Source organism: Chlorocebus sabaeus, chromosome 16 (assembly GCF_047675955.1).
Source record: "Chlorocebus sabaeus isolate Y175 chromosome 16, mChlSab1.0.hap1, whole genome shotgun sequence".
In the NCBI taxonomy this organism is placed as follows: Eukaryota; Metazoa; Chordata; class Mammalia; order Primates; family Cercopithecidae; genus Chlorocebus; species Chlorocebus sabaeus.
This window is the reverse complement of record NC_132919.1, coordinates 72,797,655-72,819,101: the sequence shown is the minus strand read 5'-3', so window position 1 is coordinate 72,819,101 and position 21,447 is coordinate 72,797,655. Positions and strand designations below refer to the sequence as shown.

Sequence of the window (21,447 nt, the reverse complement as noted above, 5' to 3'; positions counted from 1 at the left end):
CTGCAACCTCCACCTCCCAGGTTCAAGCGATTCTCCTGCCTCAGCCTCCCGAGTAGCTGGGATTATAGGCATGCGCCACCACGCCCAGCTAATTTTGTATTTTTAGTAGAGCTGGGGTTTCTCCATGTTGCTCAGGCTGGTCTTGAACTCCCGACCTCAGGTGATCCACCCGCCTCAGCCTCCTAAAATGTTAGGATTACAGGCATGAGCCACCACACCAGGCCTTTTACTTCTTATTTTATTTATTTATTTTTGAGACAGAGTCTCGCTCTGTTGCCCAGGCTAGAGTGCAACGGCACGGTCTTAGCTCACTGCAACCTCCGCCTCCCGGGTTCAAGCAATTCTGTAGCCTCAGCCTCAAGAGTAGCTGGGATTACGGGCATCTGCCACCATGCCCAGCTAATTTTTTTTTTTTTTTTTTTGAGATGGAGTCTTGCTCTGTAGCCCAGGCTGGAGTGCAGTGGCACAATCTCGGCTCCACCTCCTGGGTTCAAGCAATTCTCTGCCTCAGCCTCCCGAGTAACTGGCATTACAGGCATGCGGCACCAAGTCTGGCTAACTTTTGTAGTTTTGGTAGAGACAGGGTTTCACCATCTTGGCCACACTGGTCTTGAACTCCCGACCTTGTGATCCACCTGCCTTGGCCTACCAAAGTACTGGGATTACAGGCGCGAGCCACTGTGCCCAGCTGGTCTCTGACACATCTAAGCTATGAAGCATTAGGTAAATTTCTGACCATCTCTGACCCCCATCTATGAAAGACTCGTAGGGTGGTTGAAATTGCACCACATGTACAATATCTGGCCCAATGTAGGAAATGTATAAATGTTAGCTTCATCCCCCAGGGAAGCCCACTGAGATCCATATGAGTCCTTTGTCTGTGTCTCCCCATAATGTGACCTTTAGAAGTTGCCAATGGCCCACCCAATACCCAACCGTGATTTTTCTGAGATAATCTGCCTGAGGTGTGTGAGAGGAAAGGCGAAGAAGGCAGTCAGGAGGATTCACTCGCGGGGGAGCTGGGTAGGATCCTATCTCCTCCTACATCCAGAGCATGCAGGCTCCATTTAGATACAAAGGGGTCAGATTGGGTTACTGGGGAGAAATTGAGCCCCTTTGATTCTGCGGTTCTGTGGGTCTAAATCTGGCAGCTTCTTGGCTATCCACCCCCAGGCTTTGTGATTGGTTGGCTGTGGTTGGTGGGGGGGCAGGAAGCTGCTGGTGGAGCTGCAGCATCCTTCAGTCTCAGGCCCCCAGGAGGGGGAGGGGAAAGAACAAGGGCTGAGCCGTGGAGGGAAGAGGAGCCATTTCTCTCCACCGACTGCAACCTCCGTGCTCACAGCTCACGTTTCACCAGAATCCAGGGGCCTGGTCGGCCTAGGAATCCACAATGCTGGATATTTTCATCCTGATGTTCTTTGCTATCATAGGCCTGGTCATTCTGTCCTACATTATCTATCTGCTCTAGTGGCCTGGAGCTGCGGCTGGAGCCTGCTGGAGAACAGCTCAGAGGGAAGGATGGAGCTGAATGGCCGAGTGCCCTGCTTGCTGACGCACCGGTGGATTTTTGCTTCTGGCTGTTATCTCGGGTATTGATTTAAAAAAAAAAAAAAAAAAAAAAAAGAAAGAGTTTGCTTTCCTATTTTTTTTCTCAGACCACTCTGAAAAGAATAAGAAATGCCAGCTTCTTTCTTTGGGACTTAATTTAAAATAAGAGTTTAAAAATTACAAATAAAATCTACAATGCAAAGGAGTTTTAGGCAGAATGGGTTGGGAGTGATGGGTGTGGTGGGGAGGGACTATTATTTCCTAATTTCTTCTTCAAGTTAGGTGCTCAAACTCAAGTTGTCTATTTTCTTCCGGTAATTAAAGATAAAACACATCTTTGCATGTCAGCATACTTGCAACATAGTTGTTTACGACTATGCTTGTATAATTGCATTACTTAATTATTGACTCATTCTTATTTGAGGGTGAGACAGCAAATAATTTTACTTGGGGTGGGGCTTTCAGGGAGATGTCCCAACTGTGGGATTTGGTGGAGAGGAGGGAGGAGCTCCTGGTACTTGGGAGCTGATACCTTTGCAGCTGTCCCCATCTAAGCCTTTTTATTTCTGGGTTTCTTACAGCTCCTGGTCTCTCCAGTCCAACAAGAGGTCTCTCATCCACAGCAGCAGTCCCGCTGCCCAGCAGACCTCTTTCAGAGCCTTCCAGACATGGCTGACCCCTGGCAAGCAAGGGGCTTTTTGAGCTGAGAGGCACTTGGCTGGGACATCAGGAATTCATGGACATGGCTGGCAGATACTGCATGTGTTTGAGCTGTAGATAGAGGGGATTGAGAACAAAAAGTTGAAATGGAGACTTATTAAAGTTACAGTGGAGAACTGCTCAAAAATTCATTTTGAATTAAGGAAACTTAAATTTCCTTAATTTAAGGAAACTTAAATTCATTTTAAGTTTCCTTAGATCTAAATGCAACTGCACATTACACTCAAATATGTTCCTTCCTTCTCACACACAGGGCTCCCTTGTGAAACTCAAGGGGAAGTTCAAGTTGTCCATCTTCACCTATGAAGTAGTCACTTTATCACTGTCTTTACAGATTGCACAATTTGGGGTTTTGTGGTTTCTCTTGTCTCACTCTCCAGCCAGGAAGAACTTGTCATTTGAGTTTTTAAAATTTATCATTTCTTCCCTACCTCAAACCACTTGTATCCCAGTTTCTCATTTGAAGGGAGAAATGGTTATGTAGTCCTCATCCTTGCAGCTTATTGAATTATAAATGATAGAAACAAGATGGCTATACTTATTTAGGAAAAATCTCTTACCCCAAAATGAGTGTGTGTGTGTGTGTGTGTGTGTGTGTGTGTGTGTTTTGTCAAAGATCTTTTCTGGAAAAAAAAAAAACTTTCCACATAGTTCTCTGACCCATTAGAGTTGAAGAAACTATATATTTTGGGATTCAGAGTAGAATTGGCTTGCAAATCTGGGGTGTTTATTCCTTTTACAAGTCTGTCGTAATTGTTCTACATTTAATTTTCCCTTCTCACTTAAAAATAAACAAGGAGAGTCAGGCGCGGTGGCTCACACCTGTAATCCCAGCACTTTGAGGCGGGCAGATCACCTGAGGTCAGGAATTGGAGACCAGCCTGGCCAACATGGTAAAACCCCATCTCTAATAAAAATACAAAAATTAGGCACGGTAGTGCACGCCTGCCGTCCCAGCTACCTGGGAGGCTGAGGCTGAAGAATCGCTTGAACCTGGGAGGCAGAGGTTGTAGTGTGCTGAGATCATGTCACTGCACTCCAGCCTGGGAGACATAGTGAGACTACAACTCAAATAAAATAAAATAAAATAAAATAAATAAATAAATAAGGAGAAAGTTAAATTAATAGCTTTTAGTAATAACATTGTGTCCAATTTCCATGTTTTAAAACAAAAATTGAGGCATTATATGTCACAATTAAAATGGAAAAGTTGCATTTAAAAATTATGGACAAGGCCAGGCACAGTGGCTCACGCCTGTAATCCCAGCACTCTGGGAGGCCGAGGCAAGCAGATCACTTGAGGTCAGGAGTTTGAGACCAGTCTGACCAACATGGTGAAACGCTGTCTCTACTAAAAATACAAAAATTACGTGGTGTGGTGGCAGGTGCCTGTAATCCCAGCTACTCAGGAGGCTGAGGCAGGAGAATGGCTTGAACCTGGGAGGCGGAGGTTGCAGTGAGCTGAGATCACACCTCTGCATTCCAGCCTGGGTGACACAGCGAGATTCCATCTCAATAATAATAATAAAAACATAAGAATTATGGACAAGAAAAAACACAATTCTGGAAGCTTTGTTTTGGCAACAGATTATGTGACTTTGCATAAGTCATTTAAACTTCAGGGCTAGGCCAGGCGCTATGGAACATGCCTATAATCCCAGCATTTAGGGAGGTAGAAGCAGGAGGATAGCTTGAGGCCAGGAATTCCAGACCAGCCCAGGCAACATAGCGAGACCCCCATCTCCACAAAAATAAAAAATAAAATAAAAATAAATAAATACATAAGCTTTAGGTCTTCTGTTTATTCTGTCAAATGAAAGTGTTAGGCCAAGGTCGCATTATCTCTTTGGAAACTACATCATTGAGAACAGAATTCCCATGGAACAAACTCTTAATAGCTCACTGGTAGTCCCCCTTTTCTGAATATTCTCCCCAACATGACATTTGATAGTGAAAATTTAACTGCAAAACTCCCCTTTTTTTTTTTTTTTGCACCAACAGCCAGATTTTGATGAGAAAATGGCCATATTTATTTACTCCGAATATATATTATGTCAGTGATAATTTGCCTAAACTGTTTCAGGAATATTAACAAGTATGATACTGCATTGTGGTATACTGCAAAAAGACAGGTAATCTGACATACATGGATGCAAGAAGCATGACTGTGAACCTGGATATATTTAGGAATGATCTTCAGTGGAGTCCTTGACGTGACATTTTCCACTAAAATATTCTTCTAACTCCAGTATAACTTAGTGTTTCAAACTACAATTTCCCTCTTCAAGCCAAGACAGCAGCTCTACATCCTTACCTAGGTAATTCAGGCAAGTGCCAGTATTTTGGAGGAGTTCAAATTAGAGTTAGTTATGACGGTATAGATCTTTAAGGCATAGTCTAACCAAGCTTGCTCTAGTCTTTTGTGACATCAAGGCTTCTCAGTCTGTATTCTTACAAAGTTGAACCAACTAATCAATTCAGTGAAAAAAAATCAGCAGATTTCACTCATACACTGGTGACATATACCACTGGTACTGGGTACAATGTAAGGAGAGAAGATTACCCATCTCTTCAGTTGTAAAATAGGATTTAAAAAAAATAAATACATACATTTTGGAAAAAATGTATGACTTTGTGCTTATATTTATGCAACAGTATGCTAGCTTATAACAGGGTTTTACTGTATTATTTTGATAGTTGTTTAAATTTTACATTTAAACTATTTGTATTTTGGCATCCCAAAACATAATAAAACACTGAAAAAAGTTACTTCTGTAATATAAGGTTTTGTATAAATTTTATAAATCTGTGTCATAGGGTAATTTTGTCCAATAAAATGTCAATGAAATAAAAACCACTCTGAATAGATTACTTAGAAAAAATCAAGTGACAATGCTAAGAATCATTACACTAATACCTGCTTTCTTGATGAAAACGGGGTTTGTGGGGAAGAATGATGTATTTTATTTATTTTATTTTTGTTTTTTGAGACGGAGTTTCGCTCTTGTCACCCAGGCTGGAGTGCAATGGAATGATCTCGGCTCACTGCAATCTCTGCCTCCTGGGTTCAAGCGATTCTCCTGCCTCAGCCTTCTGAGTGGCTGGGACCACAGGCATGCACCCCCATGCCTGGCTAATTTTTGTATTTTTTAAAGTAGAGATGGGTTTTCATCATGTTGGCCAGGTTGGTCTGGAACTCCTGACCTCAAGTTATCTGCCTGCCTCAGTCTCCCAAAGTGCTGGGATTACAGGTGTGAGCCACCATGCCTGGCCAAAATGTCATTTTGATTTTAAATTACTCAAAAATAATGGGACTTTTCCTTAGTAAGGCATCAAAGCACAACTGAAGTGGAAAATTGTCTTTGTAAATTACATGCTTTGGCTTTATCAAACTATAAATATTTTCAAAGTCTAGAGTATCCTCTTTTAAGTCAGTTTTGCACCCATCTATTTTAAACAAAAATAAAACCAAAGTCATATATTAAGAGGGGAACAGAAAAAACCATTGACACAATGCCCATTATAAAATCAATCACACTAAGGCAGATACATTTAGAAATGTTTAAGAACATCTTTGTACTTAAAATTTAAACTGTGAGACTGCCAGGCACGGTGGTGGCTCACGTCTGTAATCCCAGCACTTTGGAAGGCTGAGGCAGGTAGGTCACTTGAGGTCAGGAGTTGGAGACCAGACTGGCCAACATGGTGAAACCCCATCTCTACTGAAAATACAAAATTAGCTGGGCGAGGTGGCACATGCATGTAATCCCAGCTACTCAGGAGGCTGAGGCAGGAGCATCACTTGAACCCGGAAGGTGGAGGTTGCAGTGGGCCGAGATTGCACCACTGCACTCCAGCCTGGGCGACAGAGCGAGATTCTGTCTCAAAACAAAAAACAAAAAACTGGTCGGGCGTGGTGGCTCAACCCTGTAATCCCAGCACTGTGGGAGGCCGAAACAGGCGGATCACGAGGTCAGGAGATCGAGACCATCCTGGCTAACACGTGAAACCCCATCTCTACTAAAAGATACAAAAAACTAGCCAGGCGAGGTGGCAGGCACCTGTAGTCCCAGCTACACGGGAGGCTGAGGCAGGAGAATGGCGTAAACCTGGGAAGCGGAGCTTGCAGTGAGCTGAGATCCGGTCACTGCACTCCAGCCTGGGCGACAGAGCAAGACTCCGTCTCAAAAAAAAAAAAACCAAAAAACAAAAAGACAAAAACAAAAAACAAAAAACAGGCTGGGCGCGGTGGCTCATGCCTGTAATCCCAGCACTTTGGGAGGCCAAGGTGGGCAGATCATGAAGTCAGGAGTTCGAGACCAGCCTGGCCAACATGATGAAACCCCATCTTTACTAAAAATACAAAAAAAAAAAAAAGGTTGGGCATTGTGGCACGTGCCTGTATTCCCAGCTGCTCAGGAGGCTGAGGCAGGAGAATTGCTCGAACCCAGGAAGCGGAGGTTGCAGTGAGCCAAGATCACACCATTGCACTCCAGCCAGGGCGACAGAGCAAGACTATGCCTCGAAAAAACAAACAAAAAACAAACAAAACAAAAAACAAACAAACACTGTAAGAGGCTGGGCACTGTGCTTCATGCCTGTAATGCCAGCACTTTGGATGGCTGAGGGGAGCAGATCACCTGAGGTCAGGAGTTTGAGACCAGCCTTTCCAACAAAGTGAAACCCCAGCTCTACTAAAAATACAAAAATTAGCCAGGCGTGGTAGTGTGTGCCTGTGGTCCCAGCTTCCCAGGAGGCTGAGGCAGGAGAATCGCTTAAACCTGGGAGGCAGAGGTTTCAGTGTGACAAGATCGCACTACTGTACTCCAGCCTGGGTGACAGAATCTGTCTCAAAAAAACACTGTAAGATCTTATAGTCATGGGAAATTGCAGGTAATCCACAATATTTAATTACATATTTTATTTTTTGAAACTGGTATTAAGCTATGATAATTATAGCATTTCTAGTTTAGCAGTAATTGGAATATTCATTGCTTATGGATTTAATCACTGAATTAAATAGCGGAACAGTGCAGAATACTGTTCTGTAGATTACTGTTTATGAGTTATTGCTAGTAAATGAAATTATTTAATTTTATGTTAATATTAAGTGTAAGTATACACATACATAAATATACACCTAATTACAATATTAATTTATATTAAGACATTTCATTTTTTTGATCATGGTAGAGCTATAATTAACAGCTTAAATGAAGATAAATTCCCCCACAAAAAACTCAATGACTTGCATAATGACAAACTCTGAACAAGTTGGAATGTTTTCAATTTTAACATAGTTTTATTAATATAGTAAATAAACAAAATTTAGCAAATATATTTAGTATCAAAGAAATTTTACCATAAATACAATACTTCTGAAATAGCAATGCATATTTTCCAGTTATATGTACCTTTAAGAAAGCAGTGATCTCAGAATGTCTACAAGTATTACTATTATTATTTTAAGAGTCTTTCAAAGGGCAAATCATTGGGGTTTGTAGGGTTCTTTTTTCAGTCTCTAGTTATTTGAGGAATTTTCTGGAGTTATATTTTTCTTCTTTTTTTTTTTCAATCTTGCCCTTAAATGGAATATATTTGTTTTCTCGATGAAAAGAATGCAATCTTAGTCCTTTGGAAATTTTTTCTTTTTTAACCTGGAGAAGACTGTTCAATGCAGCTATCTTGCAGGTCACCTTTCCTAGCTTAGTAATGCTTCAAAAACCAAGAAGCATATGTCCATATCCTGATTTCTTACAGGTTTCACAGTTACCTGCTGGTGGAAGTGCTACAGAAGTCACATTGTTAGTAAGATATCCAATAACCAAAGAGGCTTTTGTAATAGCCTTACTTTTACCTTTCACAATATTTATTGACATAAAAATCTTTAATCATACAATTGAGTACTATTTGAATAAAGAGGTTAACCTTTTAGTAATAATCACAAAGAGGTTAGTATTTGTTATTCATTGACATAAGATGGTATTTCCAGCTGCACCTTCTGTTGGGTATCTCATAATTGGCATGAGAAGGAATCCTCCAAAAAAGTGTTAAAGCTTCATAGTTTCACAAGGTACAGAGAGTTTATCACAAGTTGTACATTTTCAATTAGTTTCTCAGGAAGGTAGCATCATTAGTTTGTTAGTACTATTATGGTGCATGGTGTGTGTAAAAACAATAATAAAGATAAAGATAACAATGTGTTATTGAACTTGCCTTCTACAGGGAGTAAAAAATCATTCTACAAATCAAAGTCAAAGGAGGCTGAGGAAATCATTACAAAAAAGAAAAAGGAGCTGGGCGCCGAGGTCTGCTAATTTAGGCCAGTCTTTTTTTTTTTTTTTTGAGTCGGAGTCTTGCTCCATCGCTTAGGCTGGAGTGCAATGGCGTGATTTTGGCTCACTGCAACCTCCGCCTCCCAGGTTCAAGCAATTCTCCTGCCTCAGCCTCTCAAGTAGCTGGGATTACAGTCGCCCGCCACCACGCCTGGCTAATTTTTGTATTTTTAGTGGAAACAGGGTTTCACCACACTGGTTAGGCTGGTCTCTTGACCAGGCTTGTCTCGAACTCCTGACCTTGTGATTTGCCCGCCTCGGCCTCCCAAAGTGCTGGGATCGTGAGTCACCACGCCCAGCAGCCAATCTTCTACTTTAAAAAACAGTACAGGCTAAATTATCTGACTTGTTAGTACTTTACATAGTTATGTTGTTATGACTGTTCCAGAGTTAGCTAGAAATTTACAGTCTCCTAACGTTTTTAAACTATTCATATTCCAAATTCTCTTTTTTTTGGGACAATATGACTGCCTATACCATCACTTAAACATTGATAGTAATGGTAAGAACAACATATGCTTTTAAAAGTTAATTTCCCCTTTAAAATTTGACATTACACTTCCTCATGACAAAGGTATTCAGCAAAAAAGAATGGACCACCGAATTGAAAAAACTGCAAATTTGGTCATAAATGTTATTTATATTTTTTAACAATTGAGTGGACAATTTGTCAGCTTGCTTTTTATTGGTGGCAGAATGACACAGTTTATTTCCTGCACCCAAAGAATGAATCAAACTTTTTATGTTCCAAATTTTTGGTAAGGATGATATAATAATCTCACAATTATTAAGAATAATGAAATAAATAATGTGAGGGTTTTTTAAAATTACAGCAGCAGTCATGTCAGTTCAAGTGTATAAAGAAGATTCAAAACCCAGACCAAATATGTTTTACATGCTTCTTTTGTAAACTTGCTAAAAACAATTGCTGTGGAGACTGGGATCATTCAAGGAATTCAAGGAAACTTTACAATGCAAAATTTCTTTCTCTAAGGAAATGAAATCTAGAATCCATTTACTAAAATATTAAAAATATTCACTATTGCCGGGTATGGTGACTTACACCTGTAATCCTAGCACTTTGGGAGGCTGAGGCGGGTGGATAACCTGAGGTCAGGAGTTTGAAATCAGCCTGGCCAACATGGCAAAACCCTGTCTCTACTAATGATACAAAAAAATTAGCCAGGTATGGTGGCACACGCCTGTAAGTCCCAGCTACTGGGGAGGCTGAGGCAGGAGAATCGCTTGAAGCAGAGAGGCGGAAGTTGCAGTGAGCCAAGATTACACCACTGCACTCCAGCCTGGGCAGCAGAGTGAGACTCAGTCTCAAAAAAAAAAAAAAATTCACTATCTATATTTAAATATTTCACTTTTTTTTTTTCCTTAGTTTTTCTTTCCCTCACAGGTAGTTGAAGAGGTATGTTCTTAACTTGGAATAACCAATGTTTTGATAAATCTATGCTTTGCAAGCATGTACAGGAAAAAAGAGAGGAGAAAATGAAAAAACTAAGGTATTATTTTATATTCTGATACCTGCCAACTTTTAATCTTTATAATTCAATTCCATTTATAATTCACTGAGGGTGAATTCTTAAATTTAGAAGAAGAAAATGAAACCAGGATAAAAGCAAGAACTTTGTTTTTGCATAAATATGCTAATGAAAAACTGGAGAAAAAAATTCTGGCCACCAATGGAATTACAGTTGGAAAACCCATCTAAGAAAGACAGTTAAACTTCTCACCCTCCAGAGATGAAGGTAAGTGCCTTTACTACTGAAATATAATAAAATCCTGTTTCACAATTTGTATTTTCTCCACAATTTTCACTCTTCCTCAGTCCTATTCATCTCTGAGACTCTCTTACCAAAAATTTGAGAATTTCCTACACTTTACACCCTACTTCTGCAGATACTTTCCATATCCTCTAGTGTTTCTTCCCTTCATCAGCTCCAAAGGTGAATTAAATCAAGAGCGTGGGTAAAGAAAGCCGGCCTCTGAGAAGTCCAGGTGGAAGCAATGTGTCTTCAGAAGTAAAGTGCTCAAACCCAAGGAGAAAAAAATGGGATGGGAGATCCAGGAGGACTCTAGCATTATTTCAGCCCTGTCAAGTACTATTATTATTTACTTTAATAGTAAAAGTAAAAGCAGTAGTGGCAGATGCTAGTCAGGCTGAAATAGTCCTGCAGCTTCTTGGAATCTATATACTTGAGTGAAGAGAACCGAACCCTACTCTCTCATGGGCTGCTGTAAACCACCCATACTTTTACTTTCCTTCGTCAAATCTCGTTTGTTTTGTTTTGTTTCTTTTTTTTTTTAGAAACAGGGTCTCACTGTGTCACTAGGCTGAAGTGCAATGGTGCAATCATAACTCACTGTAGCCTTCAACTCCAGGACTCAAGGGATCCTCCTGCCTCAGCCTCCAAAATTTCTGGGATTACAGGCATGAGCCACAGCACCCAGCCAAATCTCACTTTTTAAGAGAGGGAGAAAAGCTTTAGGAAGAAGTAAAAACTATTTGTAAAGATTATTCTGGCAGCAGAATAGCTATTTTCTTTCATTTTGTTTTTCTCTTATTTGCTACATTTTATTTGAATCCCTAGTAAAAGATTTGATTGTATTGAGACAATATATACCTTCCTGTATGTATAGACCTTCTGTATGATTATCTTAAAGAAGGAAATATATGTCTGTCTCTCTCTCTCTCTATATATATACACACACACACACAGACATACACATATACTTTTTTATCTGTTAGTTCATGTAAAACATGAACAAAATATAATGTTCTTTGTAAGCATATGCCAAGAAGGTAGTAAAAACTGTGATTTGTATTCTACACATTCCAAAACACCATATTGCAAATCTTCACAAAACATTCTGGGCTATGTCTATACAACTTAAACAAAGTGAACACACATACTATTTAGTGAATTTGGGTCTAACTATAAAATGGAATTTTCTCTTGCTTCAAAAATCCACACATACAGGTTGGCTGGTCCCAGATTCTTGAACAGCTAACATTCTATTTTGGTTTGGTGTTAGGTTGACTAAAACCTGGAGAGGCAGAGGTTGTTTTCCAAAGAAATCTCAGTTCATTCTTGAGTTTGCCTGTTATTTTTATATTAATAACGATGTAAGTAGTTGCTTCTAAAATTCTATACAGCTTTTGAATTCTTAGGTTACTTAGATGATAAAAAGTCCCACGGATGCTATTTTTTGAGTGAAAAAGTACCACTCCTCTAATCATTAGTTCAGTGAGGTTCTCTAAAGGCAAGGCTTTCTGAGGATTTAGGCAGACAGAGAAGTATTCATGGTCAAATACAGGACCTCTTTATGGAAGTTAGCCTGAGCATGTACAAGATGGAACAAATTCAGAAAGCTTCTGTCATCTTCATCACGGTCTCCTATATGCCATACATAGTAGGGAAAATAAAATGACAGTTAAAATTTTAAGTATATAATTTATTTTATTAATTAATGTATTTTTTGAGATGGAGTCTCCCTGTGTTGCTCAGGCTGGAGTGCAGTGGTGCCATCTCGGCTCACTGCAACCTCTGCCTCCTGGGTTCAAGCGATTCTTCTGCCTCGGCCTTCCAAGTAGGTGGGATTACAGGCATGCACCACTACACCTGGCTAATTTTTCTATTTTTAGTAGAGATGATGTCTCTCCATGTTGGTCAGGTTGGTCTCAAACTTCTGACCTCAGGTGATCCGCCCACCTTGTAAGTATATAATTTATTTGAAACATAAGATGTTCTAATTTTCCCTAGTAATACTTATTTATTATTTTTTTGAGACAGAGTCTCCCTGTGTCGCCCAGGCTGGAGTGCAGTGGTGCGATCTCGGCTCACTGCAAGCTCCATCTCCCAGGTTCAAGCGATTCTCCTACCTCAGCCTCCCGAGTAGCTGGGACTACAGGCACCCACCACCACGCCCAGCTAATTTTTTTGTATTTTTAGTAGAGACGGGGTTTCACCGTGTTAGTCAGGATAGTCTGGATCTCCTGACCTCGCGATCCGCCCACCTTGGCCTCCCAAAGTGCTGGGATTACAGGCGTGAGCCACCGCGCCCGGCCTTCCCTAGTAATATTTAAACAGAAGGCTTTGTTAGTGACTTTACTAAGTCAGGTTAACTACTGAAATCAAGGAATTATATAAGAAAAGTAGATTAGAAGTCAGAAGAAAACGATGCTCGGCCGGGCACGGTGGCTCAAGCCTGTAATCCCAGCACTTTGGGAGGCCGAGGTGAGTGGATCACAAGGTCAGGAGATCGAGACCATCCTGGCTAACACGGTGAAACCCCATCTCTACTAAAAATACAAAAAAATTAGCCGGGCGTGGTGGCAGGCGCCTGTAGTCCCAGCTACTCGGGAGGCTGAGGCAGGAGAATGGCGTGAACCCAGGAGGCGGAGCTTGCAGTGAGCCGAGATAGTGCCACTGCACTCCAGCCTGGGCGACAGAGCAAGACTCCGCCTCAAAAAAAAAAAAAAAAAAAGAAAAGGATGCTCATCCATGCTTTATTGCTTCTAACTTTAAGACCTTGGTAAGTCAGGTAACTTCTTTAAGCCTTAGTTTTCTCATGTAAAATAGAGTTAATTATCATGTTGGTTACTTAATAAAGCTGTAAAATAATATTTACAAATATATTTTTATGCTAGTGACAGTTGGTAAGTGAGCAAGTTAAATTTTTTTGCTGTGCAAAACTGAAAGTAGTTCCTTTCAGAGCAGACTCTTCAACTTTATATTCTCCATTAAAACCAATACTAGATTTTTAAAGTGATGAAAGCCAGGAACTAAATATATTGCAAGGAAAAACAAACAAACAAACAAACAAGAAGTCTGCTCCATTTATTGTTAATTTTTTTTTTTTTTAAGTCAACATAGAAATAGCTTTTTTTTTTTCTATTCCTGGACTGTTAGAGAAAAATATCTCCGTTTTAGGTGGAAACTAGAGCGCATTTTTATGCACACCTGTGCACCAAGTGTACATTCCTACTCACCAGACATAATTGATTGCAGCATTTCCATTATAACACATGCAAATGCATTTGCCACATTCTGCAGGAAGTTATTTCTTTCCACTGGAGTGCTAAAGACTTTGCAGACTTTTTGCATCATTTTAACTGTCCAATCCATGCAGTATAGTTCTTTCTCACACACCTGATTTAGACATATAAAGCATTGTAAACCTTCATGTGAAGAAAGCTATAGAATTTGAAAATGGTGAACAATGATGAACAATGATAGTTTGTGATTTTACATAATTTATGATACCTGACACCATACTGAGTCTATACATGGGAAATGCCCTTGTAACTAATACCATTTTGCTTTCAAATGGTACGATTTTAATGGGAAAAAAGTATGAAGTAAATATAAGCCTAATTTAAGATTATCATAGAATATTATTTACTAATGCAATACCTAAAATTGAAAACAGGCCAGGCACGGTGGCTCATGACTGTAATCCCAGCACTTTGGGAGGCCGAGGTGCGCGGATCACCTGAGGTCAGGAGTTCGAGACCAGCCTGGCCAACATGGTGAAACCCTGTCTCTATTAAAATATAAAAATTAGCGAGGCGTGGTGGCGGGTGCCTATAATCCCACCTACTCAGGAGGCTGAGGCAGGAGAATCACTTGAACTCAGGAGGCAGAGGTTGCAGTGAGCGGAGATCACACTGCTGCACTCCAGCCTGGGGGACAGAGCCAGACTCCGTCACACACACACACACAAAATAAATATATATAATATATATAAAACAAATATATATATATAAAAAACAGTTACTGAACATAAAAAAAAAGAATTCTGCTCATTTACTCATTCAATAAACATTTATTGAGCACCTGTCAGGAGCTGAAGATGCAATGAGAAACCATAAAGACATGGCTCTATTTTCAAGAAGTTCAATGAGGGTGACAGACAAATGGGCAATTTCAATAAGCAAGAGAATTGTATGGTATTATCGACTTTCCATCTTGAGAATTTTAGGGAATAAATTTCTTCCCTAAATTTCTTCATTATTGAAAAAATAAATATTTAAAGTAAATATTACATGTTCCTGCTAAAATTGACTGAAAAGTAAAAAGTTTCTTTACTAACATCCTTAATTGCCAATTTAACTCACATAGCCAAATAAATAATGCACATTATTAAAATAAACTGTATAGTAGTGTAACTAAATAATAGCACTGTGATAGGAAAGATCTATTGACTATTATGTGTAAAATACTGTACTAGGAACTATGAAAGAAATAAATGACACAGTACGGGATTTCAAAGAGCTTGCAGTCTATTTTGGGAGATGACCTACCCCACACATACAGTGGCTTAAGCACACTAATAGTAAATGAAGATAGAGAAGACAAATCAGAGGCAATTCAGAGAACTTTAATGATCAGAATTGACATGTTAATAAGAGAAGGCTTTCTAGAGAAGGCTTCCCCACCCCTAATGATTTTCTCTCCATTACATTTGCTATAGTGCTGCCAAAACGATCTGCCAAAAACACAAAGCCAATTATGTCTCTCTCTTTCATAGAACTTTTCAGTAGCTCCCTATTAGAAAATGGATTGAAGCTCCACAGAATGGCCCACAAAACCCTTCCTTACCTAGCCTCTCCCTTCATGTCTAATCTCACCTCCTTCTACTCTTCTGCAGATTTTACCCTTCAGAAGTCATACTCAACTGCTTACAGTGTTCTGAATAGTCACATGATCCCATTTTTCTTCTGCCTTGAATAACCTGCTGCCACCCTCTATCTGCCTGGTGAACTCCTACTTATTCATTTACTTATTTATTTTTTAGAGACAGGGTCTCCCTCTGCTATGCAAACTGAAGTGCAGTGGTGTGATCATAGCTCACTGCAGCTTCAAACTCCTGGGCTCAAGTGATCCTCCCGCCTCAGCCTTCTGAGTAGCTAGGACAATAGGCACACACCACCACACCCAGCTAGTTTTATTTTATGTTTTGTAGAATTGAGGCTTTCCCTATATTGCCCAGGATGGTCTGGAACTCCTGGCCTCAAGTGATCCTCTGGGCTCAGTCTCCCAAAAAGCTGGGATTATAGACATGAACAACTGCACTCAGCCTTTTACTTATTTTTTGAGATGGGATCTCATTCTGTTGCCCAGGCTAGAGTACAGTGGTGCTATCTTGGCTCACCACAGCCTTGACCACCCAGACTCAAGTGATCTTCCCACTTCAGCTCCTGAGTAGCTGAGCTCACAGGCACGCATGCCACAACTCCTGGCTAATTTTTTAAATTTTTAAATGTTTTTATTATTTATTATTTTTGAGACAGCATCTCACTCTGTCACCCAGGCTGGAGTGCAGTGGCATGATCTGCTCACTGCAACCTCCGCCTCCCGGGCTCAAGTGATTCTCCTGCCTCAGCCTCCTGAGTAGCTGGGATTACAGGTACCCGCCACCACACCTGGCTAATTTTTGTACTTTTAGTAGAGTCGGCGTTTCACCACATTGGCCAGGCTGGTTTCGAACTCCTGACCTCAGGTGATCGGCCTGCCTCAGTCTCCCAAAGTGCTGGGATTACAGGCATGAGCCATCATGCCTGGCCAATTTTAAAAAATTTTTACCGTAGAGACAGGGTTTTGCTGTGTTTTCCAGGCTACTCTCGAACTCCTGGGCTCAAGAATCTCATAATTTATGGCCCATAGTAAGCACTCAATACAAATTTGTGTTAAATGAATATTAAATAAATATAATATTTTATATATATGTATGCATGTGTGTGTGTGTGTGTGTGTGTGTGTGTGTGTGTTGAGAGGGGAGAGGGTCTCGTTCTGTTGCCCAGACTGGAGTACAGTGGCACAATCTTGGTTCACTGTAACCTTAAACTCCCAGGCTCAATCAATCCTCCCACCTCAGCCTCCTGAGTAGCTGGGACCAGAGATGTTGCCAAAATACCCAGCTAATTTTTGTATTTTTTGGAGAGATGGGTTTCGACATGTTGCCCAGGCTAGTCTCGAACTCCTGGGCTCAAGTGATCCTTCCGTCTCAGCCTCTCAAAGTGCTGGGTTTAGAGGTGTGAGCCATCCCGCCCAGCCTAAATATATTTTCAAGACTTTTTACTTTGAAACATTTTGACTATACAAAATTAGAGAGAATAATATCATAAACTCCCAGTATTCATTTCCCAGTTTCAACAATTATCAATCTTATTTCAACTCTATCTCCATTTACTTTCAAGTCACCCAACTTGGAGGTCACCCAACCCACCCCCACAGTGATTATTTTGAAGTAAATCAAATGGGATGCTTTTCTTAAAACGGATTTTTTAAAAAAAGAATATAACTTAACAGAACTGTATAATGAAAATCCAGACTTGAAGTGGGGAGAGATTAATAGAAGGGATGATTCCAAATATTATAGTTCATGACATGTTTTAATATTAGGCCAGGTGTGGTGGCTCACGCCTGTAATCCCGGCACTTTGGGAGGCCGAGGCGGGTAGATCACAAGGTCAGGAGTTCAAGACTAGCCTGGCAAGCATAGTGAAGCCCCGTTCTCTACCAAAAATACAAAAATTAGCCAGGCATAGTGGCACATGCCTCTAGTCCCAGCTACTCAGGAGGCTGAGGCAGGAAAATTGCTTGAACACGGGAGGCGGAAGTTGCGGTGAGCTGAGACTGCACCACTGCACTCTAGCCTGGGCAAAAGAGTGAGACTCTGTCTCAAAAAACAAAATAAAACAAAACAAAACAAATATTTTAATATTTTGAAAAAGAAACATTAAAAATATATACTTCAATACTCATTTTTACGAAATGTTTTTTGTCCACATTTCAGTTCCTTAAGGGCAGCTCCCTGGTAGGTCAATTGTAGTGTTGAACAACTTGCTAGAGAAAAACTTATTTTTGCTTACCAAAGCCAAAAAGACTATGAGCCTTGCCAGTTCAATGGTCCGTCCATTCACAGCTTTACTAGCCATGAAAGTGAAACAGATGTTGTTTCCACTTAGCATTAGGAGACGTGCATTATTCTCTAGAAGCCACTCATGGGGAACCACTTTTATTAGAGGAAGAACAATTATTTAATGAGAAATCACACAACAGCTATAGTAAATACCATTAAGTACATGCAATATTTTATCACTTTATTGGAAATACAATTAGTGCCAAGGGAAATGCTAAAAAAAAAAGTGCTCTAGTTTACCAATTATGGCATTCAGTTAGAGACAGGTTATTGCCATGTCATGGAGACTCTTACAAATATACTAATAATATAATCAAAGCAATTCTCCTACACATAGGTCAGCAGGCAAAGTGGTCTAACCCTGTGCAAGGAAAGCATCCTTGTAAACTTTAGAATCTTAAAGGATTATGCAGGAATAGGAATAATTGTTTCACCTCTCCTTTACTTGCAGAAGAGGGCTTCTTACAGAACCTAGGAGGGTGTTTCTGAGAATTTACAACATGGGAGTAATTGAGCTAATTAAACGAAGAGGCTTTCAAATAATAATAATAAATGTTTATTTATACAATTGGCAAGCAAAGGAAAGTAAGTTCATTATATGCATTCTTTTCAAACATAATGCCAAACTCTTTAAATATTTTAGAGCATTCAGTGTTTCCAATAGACACATCATTTGTTACAATTTTATAACTGCATTTTAACAATAAACTTCTATTATTCTATGTTAGTAAATATATTTTTTTACCTGATAGTTCATCTACAAGACTGATAACATCATCTGCTGTCCACTCTTTAGTGCTAGCGTCATATAGTAACTTAATGGCATCAGCCAAACCTTTCAGACTGAATTCATCTGTAGGTTCTTCTATCATTTTCTGCCAAACCACCTGTCCTGAATTGAAACAAAAACGAGGCTATGACAGAATAGTTGGCTTTGTGATAAAGACTTGTTCAAAAAGGAAAGTGAATTGCATAATGGAATCCCATTACTTATACAAGCTACTTTCATTTTAACTTTCATAACAAGAAGTCAATTCTGGTAATAGTATAGATTTGAACATCTCTGGCCAGGTGTGGTGGCTCATGCCTGTAATCCCAGTACTTTAGGAGGCCGAGGTGGGAGGATCTCTTGAGGTCGGGAGTTCGAGACCAGCCTGGTCAATATTGTGAAACCCTGTCTCTACTAAAAGTACAAAAATTAGCTGGGCATGGTGGTACACGCCTGTAGTCCCAGCTACTCCGGAGGCTGAGGCACAAGAATCACTTGAACCCGGGAGGCAGAAGTTGCAGTGAGCGGAGATTGGGCCACTAAACTCCAGCCTGGGCGACAGAGCGAGACTGTCTCAAAAAATATATATATATATGTGTGTGTGTGTGTGTGTGTGTGTATGTGTGTGTATGCTTCTTGGCCAGGCACAGAGGCTCATGCATGTAATTCTAGCACTTGGGGAGGCCAAGGTGGGACCCCAGGAGTTTGAGACCAAACTGGGTAACAAAGTGGGATCCTGCAGGAGATCGAGACCATCCTGGATAACACGGTGAAACCCCGTCTTTACTAAAAATACAAAAAATTGGCCGGGTGTGGTGGCTCACGCCTGTAATCCCAGCACTTTGGGAGGCCGAGGTGGGTGGATCACAAGGTCAGGAGATTGAGACCATTCTGGCTAACATGGTGAAACCCCATCTCTACTGAAAACACAAAAAATTATCTGGGTGTGGTGGTGGGCGCCTGTAGTCCCAGCTACTCGGGAGGCTGAGGCAGGAGAATGGTGGGAACCCAGGAAGCGGAGGTCACAGTGAGCCGAGATTGCGCCACTGCACTCCAGCCTGGGTGACGGAGCGAGACTCTGTCTCAAAACAAAGAACAAAAAAACAAAAAATTAGCTGGGCATGGTGGCACGCACCTGCAGTCCCAGCTGCTTGGGAGGCTGAGACAGGAGAATTGCTTGAACTCGGGAGGTGGAGTTTGCAGTGAGCCGTGATTGTACCACTGTGTGCATGTGTGTGTGCACGCACGTGTGTGTGTGTGTATAATATATGCTTCTTAAATATATATATGCTTCCTAAAGTAAAAATAATGAACGAGTTATGTTACACCCCTGAAAAATGGGTACTCACCATCTTGAGGAGATACTGGCCCAAACATGATATACAGTAATCTTGCCTGATTCACCATTGGCCATGGTTTTAATATTCGTGTCAACCAAAAAGCAGAATCACTTCGATGTGTCCAATGATCAAGGAGGACATTCCTACAGAAGAGTCTGATCCTTAACTCAAGTTTTCGGGCACTTCCTATGAAGACAAAAGAATTGTAAATCATTCTTTGTAGAAAGGCTGCTGTGCATATTGAATAGTGATCAAAGCAACTTATTAATCATTATGGTTAGTGATAGTAAACTAGGTTTCTAAACAGGAAGTAACCAAGAGATTATCTATTCTTTTTTTTTTTTTTTTTTTTGAGACGGAGTTTTGCTCTGCCGCCCAGGCTGGAGTGCAGTGGCCGGATCTCAGCTCACTGCAAGCTCCGCCTCCCAGGTTTACGCCATTCTCCTGCCTCAGCCTCCCGAGTAGCTGGGACTACAGGCACCTGCCACCTCGCCCGGCTAGTTTTTTGTATTTTTTTAGTAGAGACGGGGTTTCACCGTGTTAGCCAGGATTGTCTTGATCTCCTGACCTCGTGATCCGCCCGTCTTGGCCTCCCAAAGTGCTGGGATTATAGGCTTGAGCCACTGCGCCCGGCCGATTATCTATTCTTAAACTCCCCTAACTTCATAATTTGTCTATCTACCTACTCTTACCTTCCTGATTTATAATCAGTATTTTGAATAATGGGTCAATCAATCAAAAGACATGCTTAAGCTTACCAGACTCTTGTACAATTTTGAATTTAAAAAGAAATAAATGCAGAGAAAGGTCAAAGACATACATCATTAATATACTTTGTACTGAAAGAGTCACTTCATTTTCCTTTATGAAAATTTTATGACCAGGTGCGGTGACTCATGCCTGTAATGCCAGCACTTTGTGAAGCTGAGGTGGGAGGATCACCTGAGGTCAGGAGTTCAAAACCAGCCTGGTCAACATGGCGTAACCCTGTCTCTACTAAAAATACAAAAAATAAGCCAGGTGGCAGTGGTGGCACATGCCTGTGATCCCAGCTACTCAGGAGGCTGAGACAGGGAGAATCACTTGAACCCGGGAGACAGAGGTGGTAGTGAGCTGAGATCTCACCACGCACTCCAGCCTGGGTGACAGGGCTAGACTTTGTCCCAAAAAAAAAAAAAAAAATGTTATGTTGCTGTTGTTGATAGATATGGGGTCTTGCTCTGTTATCCAAGCTGGAGTTCAGTGGCATGATTGATCATAGCTCATTACAACCTTGAACTCCTGAGTTCAAGCAATCCTCCCACCTCAGCCTCCCTAGTAGCTGGGACCACAGGCTAATTTTTTGTAGTTACAGAGGTCTCACTATATTGCTCAGGCTGGTTTTGAACCCCTGGCCTCAAGAGACCTTTCCATCTTAGCCTCCCAAAGTGTTGAGATTACAAAGCATGAGTTACCACACTCAGCTACAAAAATTTTAGATTAACAGCCGGGCGCGGCAGCTCACACTTGTAATCCCAGCACTTTGGGAGGCTGAGGCAGGTGAATCACGAGGTCAGGAGATTGAGACTATCCCGGCTAACACGGTGAAACCCCATCTTCAGTAAAAATACAAAAAAGTTGGCTGGGTGTGGTGGCAGGCGCCTGTAGTCCCAGCTACCCAGGAGGCTGAAGCAGGAGAATGGGTGTGAACCCAGCAGGCAGAGTTTGCAGGGAGCCGAGATCACACCACTGCACTGTAGCCTGGGCAACAGAGCCAGAATCCATCTCAAAAAATTTAGATTAACATAGGACTACTTTTT

General features: G+C 40.9%; 1 protein-coding gene and 1 long non-coding RNA gene across 2 annotated transcripts in view; one reads left to right on the top strand and one right to left on the bottom strand.

The window, feature by feature from the left end:
* Positions 1-565: 565 nt before the first annotated feature.
* On the top strand, positions 566-5,037 carry LOC103243555 (uncharacterized). The gene is made up of 2 exons (XR_501116.3): positions 566-1,589; positions 2,130-5,037. It is a non-coding gene; the product is annotated as an uncharacterized lncRNA (long non-coding RNA).
* A 5,831-nt stretch (positions 5,038-10,868) lies between these two features.
* FBXO47 (F-box protein 47) overlaps positions 10,869-21,447 on the bottom strand; it is a 30,097-nt gene continuing 19,518 nt past the window's right edge. Inside the window, exons 7-11 of the mRNA XM_008012889.3 lie at positions 19,658-19,834; positions 18,285-18,431; positions 17,490-17,632; positions 13,606-13,765; positions 10,869-12,010 (exon numbers count right to left, since the gene is read on the bottom strand). Of these exons, the coding sequence (XP_008011080.2) occupies positions 11,895-12,010; positions 13,606-13,765; positions 17,490-17,632; positions 18,285-18,431; positions 19,658-19,834 (743 nt within the window). The 3' untranslated portion in view covers positions 10,869-11,894. The remainder of the gene's footprint in view (positions 12,011-13,605; positions 13,766-17,489; positions 17,633-18,284; positions 18,432-19,657; positions 19,835-21,447) is intronic.